The sequence below is a fragment of the Egretta garzetta genome, unplaced genomic scaffold (assembly GCF_000687185.1).
Source record: "Egretta garzetta isolate BGI_Z169 unplaced genomic scaffold, ASM68718v1 scaffold98, whole genome shotgun sequence".
In the NCBI taxonomy this organism is placed as follows: Eukaryota; Metazoa; Chordata; class Aves; order Pelecaniformes; family Ardeidae; genus Egretta; species Egretta garzetta.
Window position 1 is genome coordinate 1,906,583 of NW_009260611.1, and position 18,153 is coordinate 1,924,735.

General features: G+C 39.0%; 1 protein-coding gene across 1 annotated transcript in view; it reads left to right on the forward strand.

The window, feature by feature from the left end:
* Positions 1 to 3,373: 3,373 nt before the first annotated feature.
* Positions 3,374 to 18,153, forward strand: part of NUP58 (nucleoporin 58) — a 36,738-nt gene continuing 21,958 nt past the window's right edge. Inside the window, exons 1-11 of the mRNA XM_035900436.1 lie at positions 3,374 to 3,378; positions 3,474 to 3,613; positions 5,469 to 5,504; positions 6,720 to 6,872; positions 10,008 to 10,142; positions 10,913 to 11,023; positions 13,906 to 13,930; positions 14,385 to 14,450; positions 15,211 to 15,385; positions 16,711 to 16,790; positions 17,453 to 17,571. Coding sequence (XP_035756329.1) covers positions 3,374 to 3,378; positions 3,474 to 3,613; positions 5,469 to 5,504; positions 6,720 to 6,872; positions 10,008 to 10,142; positions 10,913 to 11,023; positions 13,906 to 13,930; positions 14,385 to 14,450; positions 15,211 to 15,385; positions 16,711 to 16,790; positions 17,453 to 17,571 — 1,045 coding nt within the window. The remainder of the gene's footprint in view (positions 3,379 to 3,473; positions 3,614 to 5,468; positions 5,505 to 6,719; positions 6,873 to 10,007; positions 10,143 to 10,912; positions 11,024 to 13,905; positions 13,931 to 14,384; positions 14,451 to 15,210; positions 15,386 to 16,710; positions 16,791 to 17,452; positions 17,572 to 18,153) is intronic.

Here is an 18,153-nt window from a genome sequence, read left to right on the forward strand (position 1 = left end):
TCTGCCCCGGCGCGGGGGGCGGGGTGGGGGTGCCCTTCCTGCTCCTGGGCTTCGCGGCCGGCTTCCTAAATACTGGCGTAGGGATCGATCTATTCAGTAGCTAATAACTAAGGGAGGGACTCTTCTAATTTTGCTTTATTTTGGCGCTGTCGGAGCAGGCTGTCTCCCTTCGCGGTTATCTCTAGCGTTCTGAACACAGAACGTGACTCATAGCCGTATCCAGGTTTCAGCAGTCAGCCTGAGCTTGTGTGTGTGGCATGAAGCTCGTTGATGTCAAAGCCCAGATGTTTAATGTTCAAATGTGAAGCTTTTTTTTTTGAAGTTGGGTGCAACCTTATCCTTTCTGACTCAGGTAAACTTGCATTCGGTGTATAGTGTCTTGGGGTGAAGGGAGAACTTTGCTGTGCACATGTAATACGCAGCAGACTCTGTGCTAAAAGCAATATAAGTCTCTGATGTTTCTGGAGGGTCGTCCCCCCCCCCTTTTTTTTCTTCCTTTGCACACAACTACTAGCAAAGATTGTTTTTTGTGACCTGCTTGCTATTACGCATCTGTAGAAGATTAGGGCTGTTGTAGCAGAGCTTTATATTTAGAGTTTTTACCAAATTTGATCAGGCAAAATTGGAATGTAAACTAAATGGGCAGGGTGAGATACTCAAGGGAACTTCACCTGAAGCAGATACATTTGAAAATACTTACCTGTCAGCATTGTCAGGAATTAGCAATGTGAGGGGAAGGGAACAGAACATCTAGATCTGAAAGGCTGTTGCTGTGTTAAATGGCAGTATAGCTTTTTGGAAGCCCATATGAGAGGGAACAAGTTTGACGAGTCTCTCTAATACTCTTAATTTTGTGGTCATGACAGATAGATGACATTCTTGTTACCTGTGCTTGGTTTTTATTTTTTTCACCCCTGCAGTGAAGCTTATATGTAGCTGGTAAAGAACTTATGTTTCTTTTGCTTCATGCCTGTTTAATGCAGTTTTCTGTGATTAAAATGAGCAAGTTAGTACTTGTTGGTTCAAAAACATTCTTCTAAATGTACTGCCTGAAACAAGGAAAAATCTGCACTTGTTAAAAATTGCCTATTGAAAAATATTTTTCTTTGGGGTTTTTTTTTGCTGTTCTAGATGGCTTTTTAATCTCTTAAAAATAATAAGTGAAAGTTTAACAGGTGCTAGTTAATAGCAGTATGGTACTCTGCATTTTTATTCATGAGTTTATTCTTACAAGCAGGACGAGTCTTCAGGGCTATTCATCAAGGAGTATCACAGAGGAAGAGGCCTTTTTACTGCTGGATGATTGGTGAAAGAATCTTGAGCATCCCTATGGGATGGTTTGCTTTAGAACACATTTGAGACTGTAAGAAGAAGCTGTTAATATTCTGAACAGTATGGCCAGGTTTTGGGAGGGAAAGGGGCTTTATTGTGTAGTCCAAGCATAAGTATTATTCATCAGTGTGAGAGACAAGTCAAAGATTACATTCTGGTGGCCCAAAGCCTATGTGACACACCAGCCAACCCAATTCCTGCATTGCACTGGTTCAGGTACTTATGCTCTTTCTTTTTGTTAATTGGTGTTCTCTCTAGTATGCTTTAGCCAGGTGCAATGCTTTGTCTAGCTCTAAAATTAGAGTTAAGACCTGACTTCAGTGACCTGAGCTCCTCTTCCTTTCATCTGCGGAGAGTAAATAGTCCTTCTGGTACATGCTTTCACCTGCTGGTGAGAGTGCTACCATTGCTTTATTTTGGCATTTTGGTTTCCTTCTATCTTAAAAAAAAAACAAAAAACAAACAAACAAAAAAACAAAAACAACAACAAAAAAAACCCCCAAAAACCCAGACAAAATGCCTCTTCATTTTATTTGGGGTTTTTGTCCCATAGTGCTGAATTGCATATTTTGTACCTTAGTTTTATTCTACCGGAATGCTGCACCATGTTGTGTGTTGAAGTTTACAAGCAGTTAGGTCATGGTGCTGTAGTTTGGTATGTTGAAATTTTGGGAGTAAAGAAAGCTGAAATGCTTTGGCTCCTGTGGAGTTGGACAGTTAGTGGGTCTGTGTCCTTCTAAACCTCTTGGCCACTCTGCTTCCTGAATTACTGCTTTAAGAATAACCCACACCTAGATTTTGAACTTGCAACCAGCTTTTACTGGGCTTGCCAGGATCAGTTTTATAGATATTTTGAAAACTTTTCATGTAAAAGCTAATTATAGCCTTTTTTTTTTTAAATTTACTTTAGTGTTTAATTTGTTATGGCAAGGAGCTGCCCTTATACAAAAAGAGAGAGGAGGTGAGGGAATGATGAGGGAATACTGAACACCTGAAGCATAAAATACTTCTTGACAACTCTTACCCTGAAGTCTAAACTGAATTTTGTTTCAGTGCTACTGTTGTACTTATGCAAAATATTATTTAAGTTAGAGGAAAACTTAGCTAGTTTCTAAAAAGGCTCAGAAATGGGAGCAGGAGGTTACTACAAGTAAATTATTCACCTGATCTTTTGTCAGTTTAAGAATAAAACTTTTAAAAATGTAGACTCATCTGGCTGCTAGTACCTGTAATTTCATTGGTTAGAGATAATCATGTTTATGGTATTCCCCTGTGTTTTGTACAATAACTTAATGCCTTCTCTGCTAAATGTAAAGCTTGTTCTCTCTTTGCCATGAAACTTCTAAAATGTGTTGTTACCCCAAATAAATGAAAAAGGCCTAATTTTCCTGGTGATGACTGATCTGATTCTCCTTCCTCTCTCTTCCCTTCATCTGTGAAAATAGCTCTGGAAGTTTATTCCTCTAACTTTCTGACAAGTATACAGTTAGAAAAGAAAGTATGGTAGGCATGGGTCCTCTGTGGTTTGCACCTGTGGGGAAGGATAGCATTTTGGTTAGAAAATGAATTTGTGCATCAGTGTGTTCTGGTGGTAAGATAGGGCAAAGTTGTGCTGTTGATGTGAATGGTTATGTGTGTCTGCTCATGATTTTAGAATGAAATATAGTAACATTGGTTGAGGTTTCTGGTCAGAGGTATCTAACTGGACTTGTAACCTGCTTTGAAAAGATGCTCTTGCAAGTTTGTGGTCATCTTTGTGCTGCCTCTAGCATTTGTTCTCCCACTTCAGTAGTTCAGGGAGAATAATTAGGCAGAACTAATTAAATGATCTAATGGAGAAATGTTCACATTTCCTACTGGTTTCGCAAGGTGTATCAGCTCAGCAAGGAGTTGAACAAATGCTGGAGTCGGTGTCAGGGAAGCAGTGGGAGTTATGGAGCTGTGGAAGGAAAGAGGGAGATAGGCTTCTTTCTGTTTGGTGGCAGTGCGTTTGGACTCTGTCTTGTCCAGCTGTGTCCTGTGTGGTTCAGGAAAATGAATGATGGCGTGGGAAAGAAACTGAATTAAGGGCTGTATGTTGATTTTTTTTTTTTTTATTATTTTGAAAAATAATTATTACTAATAGTCTTATTTTGTAATAGCTCAACAGGAGGACTTAATTTTGGAACTCTGGGCTCTTCTACTGCTACGGCAACTACGTCAGCTCCTTCAGTGGGCTTTGGGAGTGGACTTTTTGGATCAAAATCAACGACTGGCTTTACGCTAGGAGGCACCAGTACAGGTAGAAAAAAATTTTGTACAGCAGAAATTTGAATCAATGATGAAGAAATATATGTACACAAAAACTTACTTCTTTACAGTAGTTCTGTAGCTTAGACTATCGCTTACATAGTTTTGTAAAAAGGCTTCATTGAACAGTTTAAAAGGTCATTCACTGAAAATTACTCAGTACCAATGCTGCAGAAACACAAATGCAGTTACAAAAAACTGTGCCTGGGCCTATGTGTAAATTGTTCCATAATTTGAATCCTGATGTTTTCTAGAAATCTAACTCTTCATCCAGCATGCTCAAAATTATTATTTAAGATGGAGGTATTTTTTGATCTGAAAAATATTTACTAACAGTCTCACAACATTTTTATTTGTAATATGATATCTGTAATCCTTTTGCAGTAGTAAACATTTCTGGTTTTGTTGTTTGGGTTTTATTTAATGTTAGCAATATGCATGAAGAAATTTATTATTTTCTTGGGTGTCTAATTCGGCCCATGAACATACAGATTCTTACAGGAGTACTGGAGAGCAAAAGAAAAAAAATACCTCCAGTCAGAAAAGTTTTTATTTTTCAGCCATCATGCAGACATAACTTAATAATTTTATCTTGGCTCCAGTATTGCTAGACAAAATGGTCTTTTTTTCTTGTATGCTTATGTGAGTAGATAGGGGAAATTCTAAGAACCAGCCTACTAGAAGTAAATTCAGCAGATTGAAGGCCTGTATTACTGTGTTTGGCTACATTGGGGTAATGTTCTTTTAGTGCTCAATGATTCTTTTGATCTTCTAATCAGATGTTTTTTAAAATGTGAAATGGCATAGCACTGTGTTCAAAATAATCTCTTTAAATTACCAGCAGGGCAGTGTTGTGGTTTAACCCAACTGAATGCCACACAGCCACTCGCTCACTCACCACCTCCCTCAGTGGGATGGGGAGAGAATCAGGGAAAAAAAGTAAAACCCATGGGTTGAGATAAAGACAGTTTAATAGAACATCAGAGGAAAAAAATACCAATAATAATAGAATATACAAAGTAAGTGATGCACAGTGCGGTTGCTCACTACCTGCTGACTGATGCCCAGTCCATCCCCAGCAGTGATCAAAGTCCCTCCAGCCAACTCTGGCCAAGCCTGATACCAAATGATATGGAACAACCCTTTGGTCAGTTGGGGTCAGCTGTGCACCCTCCCAGCTTTTTATACACCTGGCAGAGCAGGGGAAGCTGAAAAAGTCCTTCGTTTAGTATAAGCACTGTTTCAAAACAACTGAAACATCAGTGTGTAATCAACATTCTTCTCCTACTAAATCCAAAACACAGCGCTATACCAGCTACTAGGAAGAAAATTAAATCTATCCTAGCTGAAATCAGGACAGGCAGAAACCCTAAACCAAGACACATGATTTTACAGAGACTTTGGACTCTATAATCCTCTTCATTATACTGTAAATCTGCTGTTTCACATGCTAATGTTATGTACTTCCATATGGCTGAAAAAAATACTTGATAGAATTACTAGTTTTCATGTTTTTGTTTACCTTCATTTGTTTGAAATTTCAAACAATCTGCTATACTGCTGTGACAACATCAGCTTCACTGTTAGCAGATTTTTATAAAGATAAATGACATTTTTTGAAGTTGGTTATGCTTTGATTTGTGCTGCTGGTGCTTACAAATACTGCTTTCTACATTAATGTGTTTGCTTTCAATATACTATAGAACAAACTTCTATAATAGTCTACATATTGTCTCATGATGTTGCATTATTTCAGTGTTTTGTTTCATGTTTTTTACTATCATAACTGCTCTGTGGTCGTTAATTACTATTCTTATTCTGTTTGTCTGTTTTCATTCTTAAAGCAGGAACAGCAACAACTATTGCTACAGGACTGACACTAGGTAAGGACCTAATTTGGATTTTAATGTTATACAGGTAAAAAAAAAACAAACAGGTAGATCTTTCTTGTAATGTAGAAAATCAGTGGTTGTATGTGAGCTCTTTCCTGGTAACATTTGGGCTGCAAAGCAGCTTGCAATTAGTAAAGGCTGCAAACCAGAGTGGAGCACTGCAGTTCTGGGCACTGTTACTTGTTGTTAAAGGATTATTCCATTCCTGTACAACAGTGACAGTGGTCATAGTGGCAAGTTAGACTTTGTATTTATGTCCCCCTAATGAGTTTCATCCTTAAGCAGAGGGGAGGTGGAATATGTCATCCAAGAATTCTTCATAGAGAATTTCATGCTCTAATGAACTTTCTGTGAACAGGTCTGTTTGGCAATTACCTCTTTTAGAAGAATAAAGAGGGTTGAACTCAGAACAGGCCTTGTGAATATTTTACTTTTATTTCTGTGATGCGTCTTTAATGACTATTTTTCAGCTGTCATTAGAAATACAGGAATATGTGGGTAGTAGTTGTGGGGTTTGTGGGTTGTTTTTTTTAACACCAGCAGCTAAGGTCTGAGGAGAATCTGAGCTTGAGTATCACAAATGTTGAGGGTAGGGGTGGTGCTGCAAGACAGACTGTAGTCCAAGAACTTAGGAAGCCATACTATGAATAAATAGGAAAAAATAGTGTTGGATAAAGAAGCAAATGAAATGGGCAGAAGGGAGAAGCACCAGCTAACCCAAAACAGATTGTGTGATGCGTAATCACATGTGGCAGTCGGTACTTTGGAATATGTGTTCTAGAATGTAAAATGTATTCTTACAATGAAAAAGATACGTGTATTCATTTTGGTATGCACATCCAACTGAGAATTTTTAGTCTGTGTTTTGGGCAGTGTTATTTATAGCTCCATTTACTAATATTTGGTTCATCTATTAGATGCTTTTAGTGGAAGTTTTTAAGTGGTTGTGGGTTTTTTTTTTTTAGATTACCACTATATATTAATTGCTACTCCATGATTAAAGCCCATTGGATCACTAGGATTGTGGAACAAAAATGCCTGTGCAATTAATGTAAATCTTTGAAATTTATCTGAAGGTGCTATGCTGATGTTTTACTTGATGCAAGTGATGGTTAAATGGAAATAGTTCAGAAGAGGAGGTGGATTGAGCATTCATTCTCAAACAGAGTGTTTGAAAAGTGATAATTGGGTTTGGGTTTCTTTTAGGTGCACCTGCCACCACATCAGCAGCTACCACAGGCTTTAGTTTAGGTTTCAACAAACCTGCAGGTTCGGCCACACCATTTGCTTTACCTGTTACTTCTACCTCAGCGGGTGGCCTATCGTTATCGTCTGCTCTTACATCGACTCCTGCAGCAGGTAGGAAAATGTTTAGGGGTTTGTGGGTTTTTTGGGGGTGGGGTGTGTTTTGTTTTTTAACAATAAAACTTTATGGTAAAACAGTTTTATGCTCTGTTTTTCTAGTATTTACGTAATTCTGTGGTACTCTAATAAGATGGCTCGCTGGCCTTCACTAGTTGTACATTTGGGTACCCTAATACAGGCAGATTTATGGGCAGTATACGATGTGATATAGGTGGCATATGATCTAAGTCATTAGAAGTGCAGCAAGAGCTGATTCATTATGTAAAAGAATTATTTTTGTTATTGCTAACCCCACTAAAGGGTGAAAGTTTCCTACTTGTGCAGCTGAAAAGTTTGGAAATTGTCTACCTTTTGTAGACAGACTGAAATGGTTAACTAGTAGTGGGGGAAAAAAAGTTTTTCCAGTGTAGTTCTCATACTTGCACATACCTACCATCATATTTAACTTGGTTAAACTGCACTATGCACAATGATAATTAAGACTGGAGTTCATTTTTCTTAACCTTATGAGTCTACTTTTGAGCTCAGTTATCTGAGCCCTCTATGCTCTTTCAAACTAGCCTACCAAAGCTTCCAGAAGAAGGCTCAAACTACCAAGGAAATGTTCTTGTATCATCTGTCTGATGTTAAACATCAAAATATTTTACACAAAACACTAACATTCCAGCATTTTAATATAAAAAGTCAATAGCACTTGTTAGATCCATTATGCCATAAAATAAATTCTGTGCCACATTCTGGATTCTGTAGTGTTTTGCGGGACTCTCAAAAATCTTATAGTTGCAGGTAAATATGGGCTAATCAGGATTATGATACTGTAGAATAAAATAACATCTGATTCAAAAGTCTCTATGGCTTTGTTTGGAAGATCTGCAGAAAATAAAAACAATGATTGAGGTTTAGATCATAGAATTGTTTAGGTTGGAAAAGACCTTTAAGATCATCAAGTCCAACCATTAACCTAACCCTGCCAAGTCTACCAATAAACCATGTCCCTAAGCACCTTGTCTACCTGTCTTTTAAATACCTCCAGGGATGGGGACTCAACCATTTTCCTGGGCAGCCTGTTCCGATGCTTGACAACCCTTTCAGTGAAGCATTTTTTTTCTACTGTCCAATTTAAACCTCCCCGGGTGCAACTTGAGGCCATTTCCCCTTGTCCTATCACTTGTTACTTTGTAGAAGAGACCAAGACCCCCCTCGCTACAATCTTCTGTCAGGCAGTTGTAGAGAGTGACGAGGTTTCCCCTCAGCCTCCTCTTCTCCATGCTAAACAACCCCAGTTCCCTCAGCCGTTCCTCATCAGACTTGTGCTCCAGACCCCTCACAAGCTTTGTTGCCCTTCTCTGGACATGCTCCAGCACCTCGATGTCCTTCTTGTAGTGAGGGGCCCAAAACTGAACACAGTATTCAAGGTGCGGCCTCACCAGTGCTGAGTACAGGGGGACGATCACTTCCCTACTCTTGCTGGCCACACTATTTCTGGTACAAGCCAGGATGTTATTGGCCCTCTTGGCCACCTGGGCACACTGCTGGCTCGTTCATATTCAGTCGGCTGTCGGCTGTTGACCAGTACCCCCAGATCCCTCTTCTGCCAAGCAGCTTTCCAGGCACTCTTCCCCAAGCCTGTAGCATTGCATGGGGTTGTTGTGACCCAAGTGCAGGACCCTTGTTGAACCTCATACAGTTGGCCTCAGCCCATCAATCCAGCCTGTCCAGATCCCTCTGTAGAGCCTTCCTGCCATCAAGCAGATCAACGCTTCCACCTAACTTAGTGTTGTCTGTAGACTTGCTGAGGGTGTGCTCCATCCCCTTGTCCAGATCATTACACGCAGAATCACAGAATGGCAAGGGTTGGAAGGGACCTCAGGAGATCATCCAGTCTAGCCCTCCTGCTAAAGCAGGTTCACCTAGAGCATGTTACACAGGACTTCGTCCAGGTGGGCTTTGAATATCTCCAGAGAAGGAGACTCCACAACTCCCCTGGGCAGCCTGTTCCAGTGCTCTGTCACCCTCACTCTCAAAGTAAAGAAGTTTTTCCTCATATTCAACTGAAGCCTGTTATGCTTCAGTTTGTGCCCATTGACCCTTGTCCTGTCGCTGGGCACCACTGGAAAGACTCTGGCTTTGTTCTCGTGACATCCACCCTTAATATAGTTGTATGTGTTGATGAGGTCCCCTCTCAGTCTTCTCTTCTTCAGGCTGAACAAGCCCAACTCTCTCAGCCTTTCCTCATAGGGGAGATGCTCCAGTCCCTGTATCATCCTAGTTGTTCTCCTCTGGACTCTCTCTAGGAGTTCCTCATCTTTCTTGGACTGGGGAGCCCAGAACTGGACACAGTACTCCAGGTGGGGTCTCACCAGGGCAGAGTAGAGGGGGAGGATAACCTCCCTCGACCTGCTGGCTCCTCTTAATGCACCCCAGGATACCATTGGCCTTCTTGTCAACAAGGGCACCCTGCTGGCTCATGGTGAGCTTGTCATCCACCAGGATTCCCAGGTCCCTCTCGGCAGAGCTGCTTTCCAGCAGGTCATTGATAAGTTGTTAAACAGAACTGGCCTCAACACTGAGCCCTGGCCTCCAACAGGACTTAACTGCATTCACCACCACTGTTTGGGCCCAGCTATCCAGCCTGTTTGCTACCCAGTGAAGAGTATGCCTGTCCAAGCCATGAGCAGCCAGTTTCTCCAGGAGAATACTGTGGGAAACAGTGTCAAGGGCTTTGCTAAAGTCCAGATAGAGAACGTCTGCAGCCTTTCCCTCGTCCACTAAGCCGGTCACCTGGTTATAGAAGGAGATCAGGTTAGTCAAGCAGGACCTGCCTTTCATAAACCCATGCTGGCTGGGCCTGATTGTCCTGTACGTGCTGCATGACCTTTCCTGGTACCAAGGTCAGACTGACAGGCCTGAAGTTCCCTGGATCCTCCTTCCAGCCCTTCTTGTAGATGAGCATCATATTTGATAACTTCCAGTCAGCTGGGACCTCCCCAGTTAGCCAGGACAGCTGATAAATGATTTGCTATCCAATTATGATAATGATACTGTTCAGTTACTTTTCAGTTATTTCAGGTTATCTATGGATGTATTTGAATGCAGTGTCTGCATGAAGCTGGTTTGCTTTCTCTGCAGGAACTACTGGTTTTACATTAAATCTGGGTGGTACAACTGCTCCAACTACAACTGCCTCCACAGGCCTTTCCTTAGGAGGAGCCTTGGCAGGTTTAGGAGGTTCACTCTTCCAGAATACAAGCACAGCAGCAACAGGTGAAAGTTATTTTAGTTCATTCCTCCTCCTGTCTCAAAACATTGAAATTTAATGTGTGATTGTATGCATTCATAATGTAAGATTTAGTTTATATAAAATCTTAACACTGTGAAAGTGTAGGTTTTAAGTGTGTTACAGTTAAGAATGGTGTTGCTATCCATGGACAATAAAAATGAAATCTGAAATCATTGGCTTCTTTCTCATCCTTAAATTCACTTGTAGTTGTACTTAACACTTTTTTTAAATGAAAATGCAAGGAAATCTTTGTCATTGCCATAATTCACTCAAGGAAGTTGATCATAAATGGGAGAGGGCAGTGATATACAAGTATCTCCCTTAACTGTGGAGAAGTTGAAAGCTCCTTATTTTGGTGGCTTTTGGTCTGAATAAAATCTTTAACTGTTAGTATTGTCATTTCATGGCTTCCTGTCTTTTTTCAACTTTAGAGGAAAAATTTATTGTGCTATGTTGTAGTCTTGGTAACACTGCTCTTAAACTCTAAATGAAAAAGAAAGGTACTTAAGATGCTGATGATAAGTTATCTATCTAATTAGCTACCTAGTAATGTGAAGGAACTATGTAAAACATCTACGTACAGTTGTATAAAACTTCATGCCATCTGTTTTCCTTTTTATTTTGCAAATATTTTTAATCCAAAGGCAGTATATGGGCACTGAAACTGCAAGCAAGATTATAGGTGCTTTTAGTTTAAAATAAATTTTAATTATGAACATCTTAAGTGCAGAAATTATGTTTGGGTTTCTTGTAGGACTTGGGCAGAATGCTTTGAGTTTGACCCTGGGGACAACTGCAGCTCCTTCAACTACAGCCAATGAAGGTCTTGGTGGCATTGATTTTAGTAGTTCTTCAGACAAAAAGAGTAAGTTTGTTTTAAAACTTTTTTTTTTTTTATAATTGAGAGAATTATCAGAGCACTACAGCAAAGATGCTATTTCATTGTGTTAGAAGTGTGGAATTAAAGCTGACAATTTATAACTTCTCATACCCACCCCCTTACAAGGCATTTCAGTTAATTTCATTCTTAGATATTGTGCTTGTATAGAAGAACAAAATTTTAGTTTCAAATGCTATGTATTGTAAATTTATTTATTTAAAATACTTGTAAGCCAATATCATACTTGAGAACCAGGATCTAAACCCTTTAGCCTTTCGGGAGTGAAGGCTCATAGGGCCTTTTGCTGAAAAGCTGTGGCAGGTTTCTGAACAGCTGTATGTCAAATAGCCACTAGAGGGGGGAGCAGAGCTATGTTTAAGTAATGCGTTGCAAATGCAGAAAGTACTCTTTGAAACCAGCTTTCTCCAACTGTAATAGTTCTTAAACTTTGGGTTTTTCTTAGAAAGTCTGCACAATAAAAATGTCCTGGGTTTAGCTGTTACTCTTCAAAGCTGTATTTCTGGTGGTGCGTAGTTCTATCTGATACATTCTATCAGGTACCTCTGCCAGTAGCTTTAAAGTACTTAAGTAAGATTGATGTATGGACACTTATTAATCTGTCTTGCTTTTATACTTCCAGAGGACGATTAACTACATTGGATTCTAAAATGTGCATTTTCTCTGGGGAATAAGTACTGTTAATTTAATCTCTTGATTCCATTCAGGAGCCAAATTCTAAATTAGCTATACCAATAGCTAAAAGAGAAGGAAATACAGAAATGTTATGAAACCATCTTTACAGAGTAATGTGATTTGTGGAGATAGAGTTCTTCATACTTGTAGAAGAGATGGCATATTGACTGTCCAAACTGGAGTGCTCTGCATGGTGTTGATTGGTTTGGGAGTTTATTACTGAAACTGAGAGTGATGAAAAAGCTCTGATTCCTAGGTTCTTAGGGGGTTTCCTTTAATACTAGGATATGACAACACTTTGATAATATACAAGTATCTTAAAATGAGGACCAGAGAACCACAGACTCAAAATCTACTTCAGTTTGACATTTGAAGGGCACTGTTTTGCCCAGCTCTTAAGGTGGAAGCTTGAATGAGTACCTGAATTCCCCATATGTTACATAGTTGAACTGGGCAAGTTGGGCTATCGCTGTCAGGGTGATAAGCAGAGATCCCTTAGCTATAAGCAGTGGGAAATGTTGAGGGAGACTTTTTTTGAGTTTTTTTGTTTGGTTGGTTTTTTGGTTTTGGTTTGTTTTTTTTTTTTTAATTTAGATTTTAACTTAGGAGTGTTTCCCATAACGGATAGTGCTAGCTTAAGTGGCCCTGACAAATGTCCCTACCTGAGTGCTGCTACTCAGTTCTGTCAGTACAATTGTTTTTACTGCTGTATGAGGAACTGTGTTAAGGTTTGAGGGTGGTAGTTTTATGGTTCTGAGGTTTTTATTTCCTTTTCTGAAGGAAAGAAAGGAGGAGATGTGGCTACCAAAGAAAAGTGCCCTAGGAATCCCAGGACAGATAGGGACTAGCACCTGTGTTCTCTCTTCTGGAATTGGTTATAAAAGCCTTTCCTTATGGAGACTGAAGACTGACTGTCTAGTATTTCTTTAAAATATGGCTGCAGGAAAAGAAGCTGTTCTTGTGCATATTTTCTTCATGTATTACTAAAAAGAATGTAAAAAATATGAAAACTGGAGCACTCATTTGCCCAGAAACTAGCAAAATCCAATTTCAAATCTGTATCTTTTACTTTGTAAGTATTGTTCTGATGTGCAGGAAAAAAAAAAGTGGCTGGAGAGAGAAAGCAAAGTATACTTAGTTTTCTGCCTCATTTTTAGATTATCAGCAGAGAAAGGAGCCCTAAAATCTGGGGTTTATCTCTTCTTTCCCTGATTTTGTGGGGTTTTTTTTCCCTTTAGCAAAAGGCATAGGGAATGGTTGTGAGACTTCAGGCTCTCTAATGTACTGGGTGACAGAGTCTGCAGTCAAAAGTAGATGTTGCTTCTAAAAGTAGTAGCTTCTCCTGGCAGGAGCACTGGCTTGTGTGGCTTAAAATGTTTGTGGCACTAGCATTAGCTACATAGCTGCTTTCTGTCTTGGTGGTACTGAGAGGGAAGTGAGGATGTGAATTGCATCCATCTGAAGAAGGTGAAGCCCACTTCTTGGGCTTTCTGAGTGAGCATTCTTCCTAGCAGACTGCTGTGGCACGGGATAAAATTACTGCCCCTCACCATGACTAGAAATAGTCATGGCCTGTGTTATGCATGATACTGTTTTCAGCTCTGTTCTGTTACTCAGAGGCGTTTGGCATCTTGATCCACAGATGCGTAGTTTGGAGTGTGTAGGTGGTAGGTAAGCAGTAACATCTTCAGTTCTGCAAAACCTTGTTCATTACTGGACTTACGCAATAGTAGAATTCTTAGGGAAGCCCAATAGGCAAACCTTTGTTACCTTCATATTTGAGAGGAGACTGCTATTGCTGAATTAAACACTTGAATGTTTTGTGGGTGCAGGTCTAAGTGAGTTGTGGTTGCATAAGCAGGAACAGATTTCTTACGTAACTGCAGTTGTTTGTGCATTCCTAGCGACTTGCATAGTGACACAGGATGTTTTGCATTGCCTTATGTGCCAAGAAATTAGCACCTCAACTGTTGAACCATTGTTCTTGAAAAGATGTTTATCTGTGAAGGGGGAGCAAATTAAAACCTTCTTTCTTTCATGGCTAGCATAGTCTGTTCCTCTTATCAAGAGAAATCAAGCAGATTGTAGTCATTAGTTCTTCCCTAAAATTTCATTAAGGTTGTTTTGTTAGTTCTTCATAGTTTTATTTCTGATCTACAGTTTTTATTTTCTAGGTGACAAAACAGGAACAAGACCAGAGTAAGTGTCAGATTTTCTTTGCGCTCCATGTCTTATTAGAAAACAGCTAAACTGAATAATGTTGGCTTTTCTGCTACTTCGATCTTGAAAAAAGCATACATGTAAAGAACCAGCTTTTGCAATATGGCCAATTTAGTGATGTTGGTTCATCACTTTAAACATTGCAATTTTCCCATCAAATGCAATACCTACAGTTTATCTGGCATCTGCCGTAGACTGATCTTGTGGTCTGAAAAATGGTTTCTGTAAATGTGTACAATGCTTACACCACAGGCTTGGACCCTGGCATAATATCTATGTGCATTAATCTAAATCATTCCTAGTTGTGACATACCTGCAATGGGTGCAAAACTGTGTAATCAGTCACTTGAATGTTTTCAATTATATTTAGTAGTCATGCAAAAATGTTAGGCAATATTAAAGCACCATCTAAACATGCATTTTTTTCTTGTAGAGATAGTAAAGCACTAAAGGACGAAAATCTACCTCCAGTAATCTGTCAAGATGTAGAAAATCTACAGTAAGTAGTATTTTTTTATTTATGAAAGTTGATTAGCTGAAGTATTGTATACTGTCAATGCTCTGTGACAAAAACACCCTACTCCAGGCTGCGTGCAGGATAACTTACTAGCCCAAGGCCTTTCAACAGGTTAACCCTGGGAACCGAGTAGACTGATAGTTCTAGTAGCTGAAGTCTTAGGCTGGTTAGGCCTTGCTTTGCCATGTATTTATGCAAATGGGCATGCCCAACAAATACACTCTTAGAATCTGATCCATCTCTCCCTTGGGAGTATTAAGCCTGTTGCATGTGCACAGTAAGTATTGAACCTTAGGTCCATAGTGCATGTGCATTGTGGATCTCGTATGGAATAGAACTGCAAAAGAGCCTCCCCTCAGGGAGGAAGGAGGCAGGTTGTAGACTGTATGTCACTGTATTTGTGAGTTCGAAGTAGTAATCGCTTTACATAGATGCTATATATTATATATGTATGTAAAATAATTTATATATATCTTAGTTTGTCAGGGTTCACCATAACATGTTTAAACACATGCTACTGAAGTTTAGGCGTCTGGTGGTTGGTTTGGGTTTTTTTACAGTATTAGCATGCTAGGAGTTAAGATAATACTGTGTTATACAGTAATTTTTACCGTTCCGTACTTGATTTTGGAAAAATTTATAGCTATTTAAATAATGTGACTGAAAGGTAAACACTTGCCTACTTCAGGTTCAATATTTTATGTTTCTTTCATCCCCCACTCCTTCTTTTTCCCTTCCCCAGGAAATTTGTGAAAGAACAAAAACAAGTTCAGGAAGAAATTAGTAGAATGTCCTCTAAAGCAATGCTTAAAGTACAAGAAGACATTAAAGCTTTGAAACAACTTCTGTCTGTAGTTGCCAGTGGGTTACAGAGAAACACTCTTAATATTGACAAGCTGAAAGTGGAAACTGCACAGGTATAACTGAATATAAACTATGTTATGTAGAGTTTATATGTTGGTTATTACAGGATAACTAGCCGCCTTTCTCAGTCAGTTTAACACATGTATCCAAATTAAACCATTTGTAAACAAAGTGAAAAAATGAATCCCTTCTAATCTATTTGAATCTACCAGGGGAGACTGAAATCTGTGGTGTAAGTACTTTCAGATAAGTACAACAGCAATAAAATCACTTTTATTCAGGAAAGTGCTCCTACGTAGCAGAGGCAACAGAAAGGAATGTGTGCCCACTTTAGTTCAGCTTCAGTTATATATATTCAGCTGCTAGTGAAAGATGTATTTGTAACAACGTGCTGGACTCTGAAGCAGAAGAAATGCAAGTATGTTTTCTTCTTATGACTTTTAAAAAAAAAAAGAAACAAAAACCACCCCACAACATTTCAGGAACCAAAACATCTTAGCTAACAGTGGTATTCATTTAGTGAACTTGAGTCACAACTCTGCCCACCAGTCTGCATCTTAACTTGAAAAGCACTTGCATCAGAACTTGAGCTCAAACTGGTTGTACAGTTAAGTTCTGTACCACTTTTTACTTCATCTGGCATGTCAAGGCTGCTTGCTATATAAATAAGTGTACTTTATTCTAAAGTAAAAAGTTGATGTTTTTTCTATGTCTTTTGATACCAAAAGGAAATACTCTATAGTAGTGCCTTGCCAAGAGTTTTCTGTGAGAACAAAAACTTGTTAATGATATTCTCATATTTCTGTAAATGGTGCTGTTGAGAGTAATGGCAGAACCAGGCACTGAGAAATTCTAGAAAGTATTAAACAGAAGTGTACACTGTAATTATCATGCATAAAAAGATAATTTCCGTAGAAAGAGAGGCATTTGTTTTGAACTAGCTAATCTTTGATAAAGGTGAAATAATCCCTTTTGTTCTATTTCTTCTCTTTTAGGTGTGTTACTTCCTCGCACTTGATTGTTGTGTTTTTTCTCCTAGTCCTCAATAATTGTAACAGGATTTCTGAAGTACAGTAGAAATTAGATTTTTATCTCTGACAGTTTAGCGCAGTATTTTCTCAACTTCTGAGAGCTCAATATGCTTTTTCAGTATGTGCTGTTGTTTGTTCCTTCCCCAAACTTCTGTTGGTATTTGCAGTTCTCCAACTTTCTGGCAGTTCATTCTTTGAAGAACTTCTGCTCGGATTCTATCACGGTGTTAACTTATATATATATATAGAAAATATTTATGTGAATGAACAGTAGAGTTGTAGCTATTTTTCTTTTTGAATACTTCATGCAGAACCTTATCTTTTATTAATTTTCCCTATTTATTTAGGAGCTAAAGAATGCAGAAATAGCATTACGAACACAGAAAACTCCTCCTGGTCTCCAGCATGAAAATACAGCCCCAGCAGAGTGAGTTACTGTTATTCATAAAAAAAAATAGTCAATGATATAACTTGGAGAAGGAAAGGCTCCAGGGAGACCTTACTGCAGCCTTTCAGTACTTAGAAGGGGCTATTAAGAAGGATGGGGACAGACTTTTTAGTAAGGCCTGTTGTGATGCGACAAGCGGTAATGGTTTTAAACTGAAAGAGGATAGATTCAGACTAGGTATAAGGCAAAAATTTTTTACGATGAGAGTAGTGAAACATTGGAACAAGTTGCCCAGAGAGGTAGATGCCCCATCCCTGGAAACATTAAAGATCGGGTTGGATGGGGCTCTGAGCCCCTCATTGTAATGAGGGTGGACTAGATGACCTTTAAAGGTCCCTTCCAACTCAAACCATTTTATGATTCTATGAATTTCACAATACAATTTTTTTTCTGCTTTTTGTAACATTTGTACTGAATGCTTCATAGAATCAGTGTTTTATTTCTACACTTGATTTATCTCATAGACATGATAAATAGTCTGTGTTTACTCTTTTCACTAGTAGAGGGACATAAAGGATGTCATAGAACATAACTGTTGCAACTAATTAAATTAAAATTAGCAGCTAATATAGATCAGATTAAAAAAAAAGTGGCAAACTAGTGAAGTTTAATCATACAATTTCATTGTTTTACTCCTCTAGCTACTTCAGAATCTTGGTCGAGCAGTTTGAAGTACAGCTGCAGCAATACAGGCAACAAATAGAAGAACTGGAAAATCATCTTGCTACTCAAGCAAATAATTCACACATAACTCCACAAGGTAAATGTTTCAATTTTAATGTTTCATATATGAAAATTAAGAAACCTTATACCTATAAGAAAAACTTAGTAGTTAATATCTCCTTTTGTTATTGTGGGGTTTTCTTATTTAATGTACAGAAATAAGTGTTCAGATAGATTCTGCAGTTGTTCAATGTAAAGATTTGGAATTGAAGGTTAAATTCATAAAGGTTCTTGAGCATTTTAAGATGGGCCCAGTTCCTGAGGTGCAATTTGTAAGCCTGGTTTGTTTTGTCATCCACTACATCCATCTCCCTCTCTTCAGCATTTAGCTGCTATAAGGCTGATGTCTGGCACCTTCTGTCTTGCACTGTGCTGTCTGACCAGACAAATGTGGGTGTCTGCTCTGCCAGATCCAGATCAAAATGGGAACTTTTCCTTAGTTTGGAGCCTGTTGATAGTATTGCCTGCAGCTCTGACAGACTGAGAAAATTTAGTCTTGTTTGCTGCCACATCACTGAATCTTGGGAGAATCTCTGTGCTCAGAGAATACTGACCTCTGGACAGTAGTCTTCTGGTTGGTTACCATTCCTGTGTTCATAAACATTTTTATCTTCTGGGC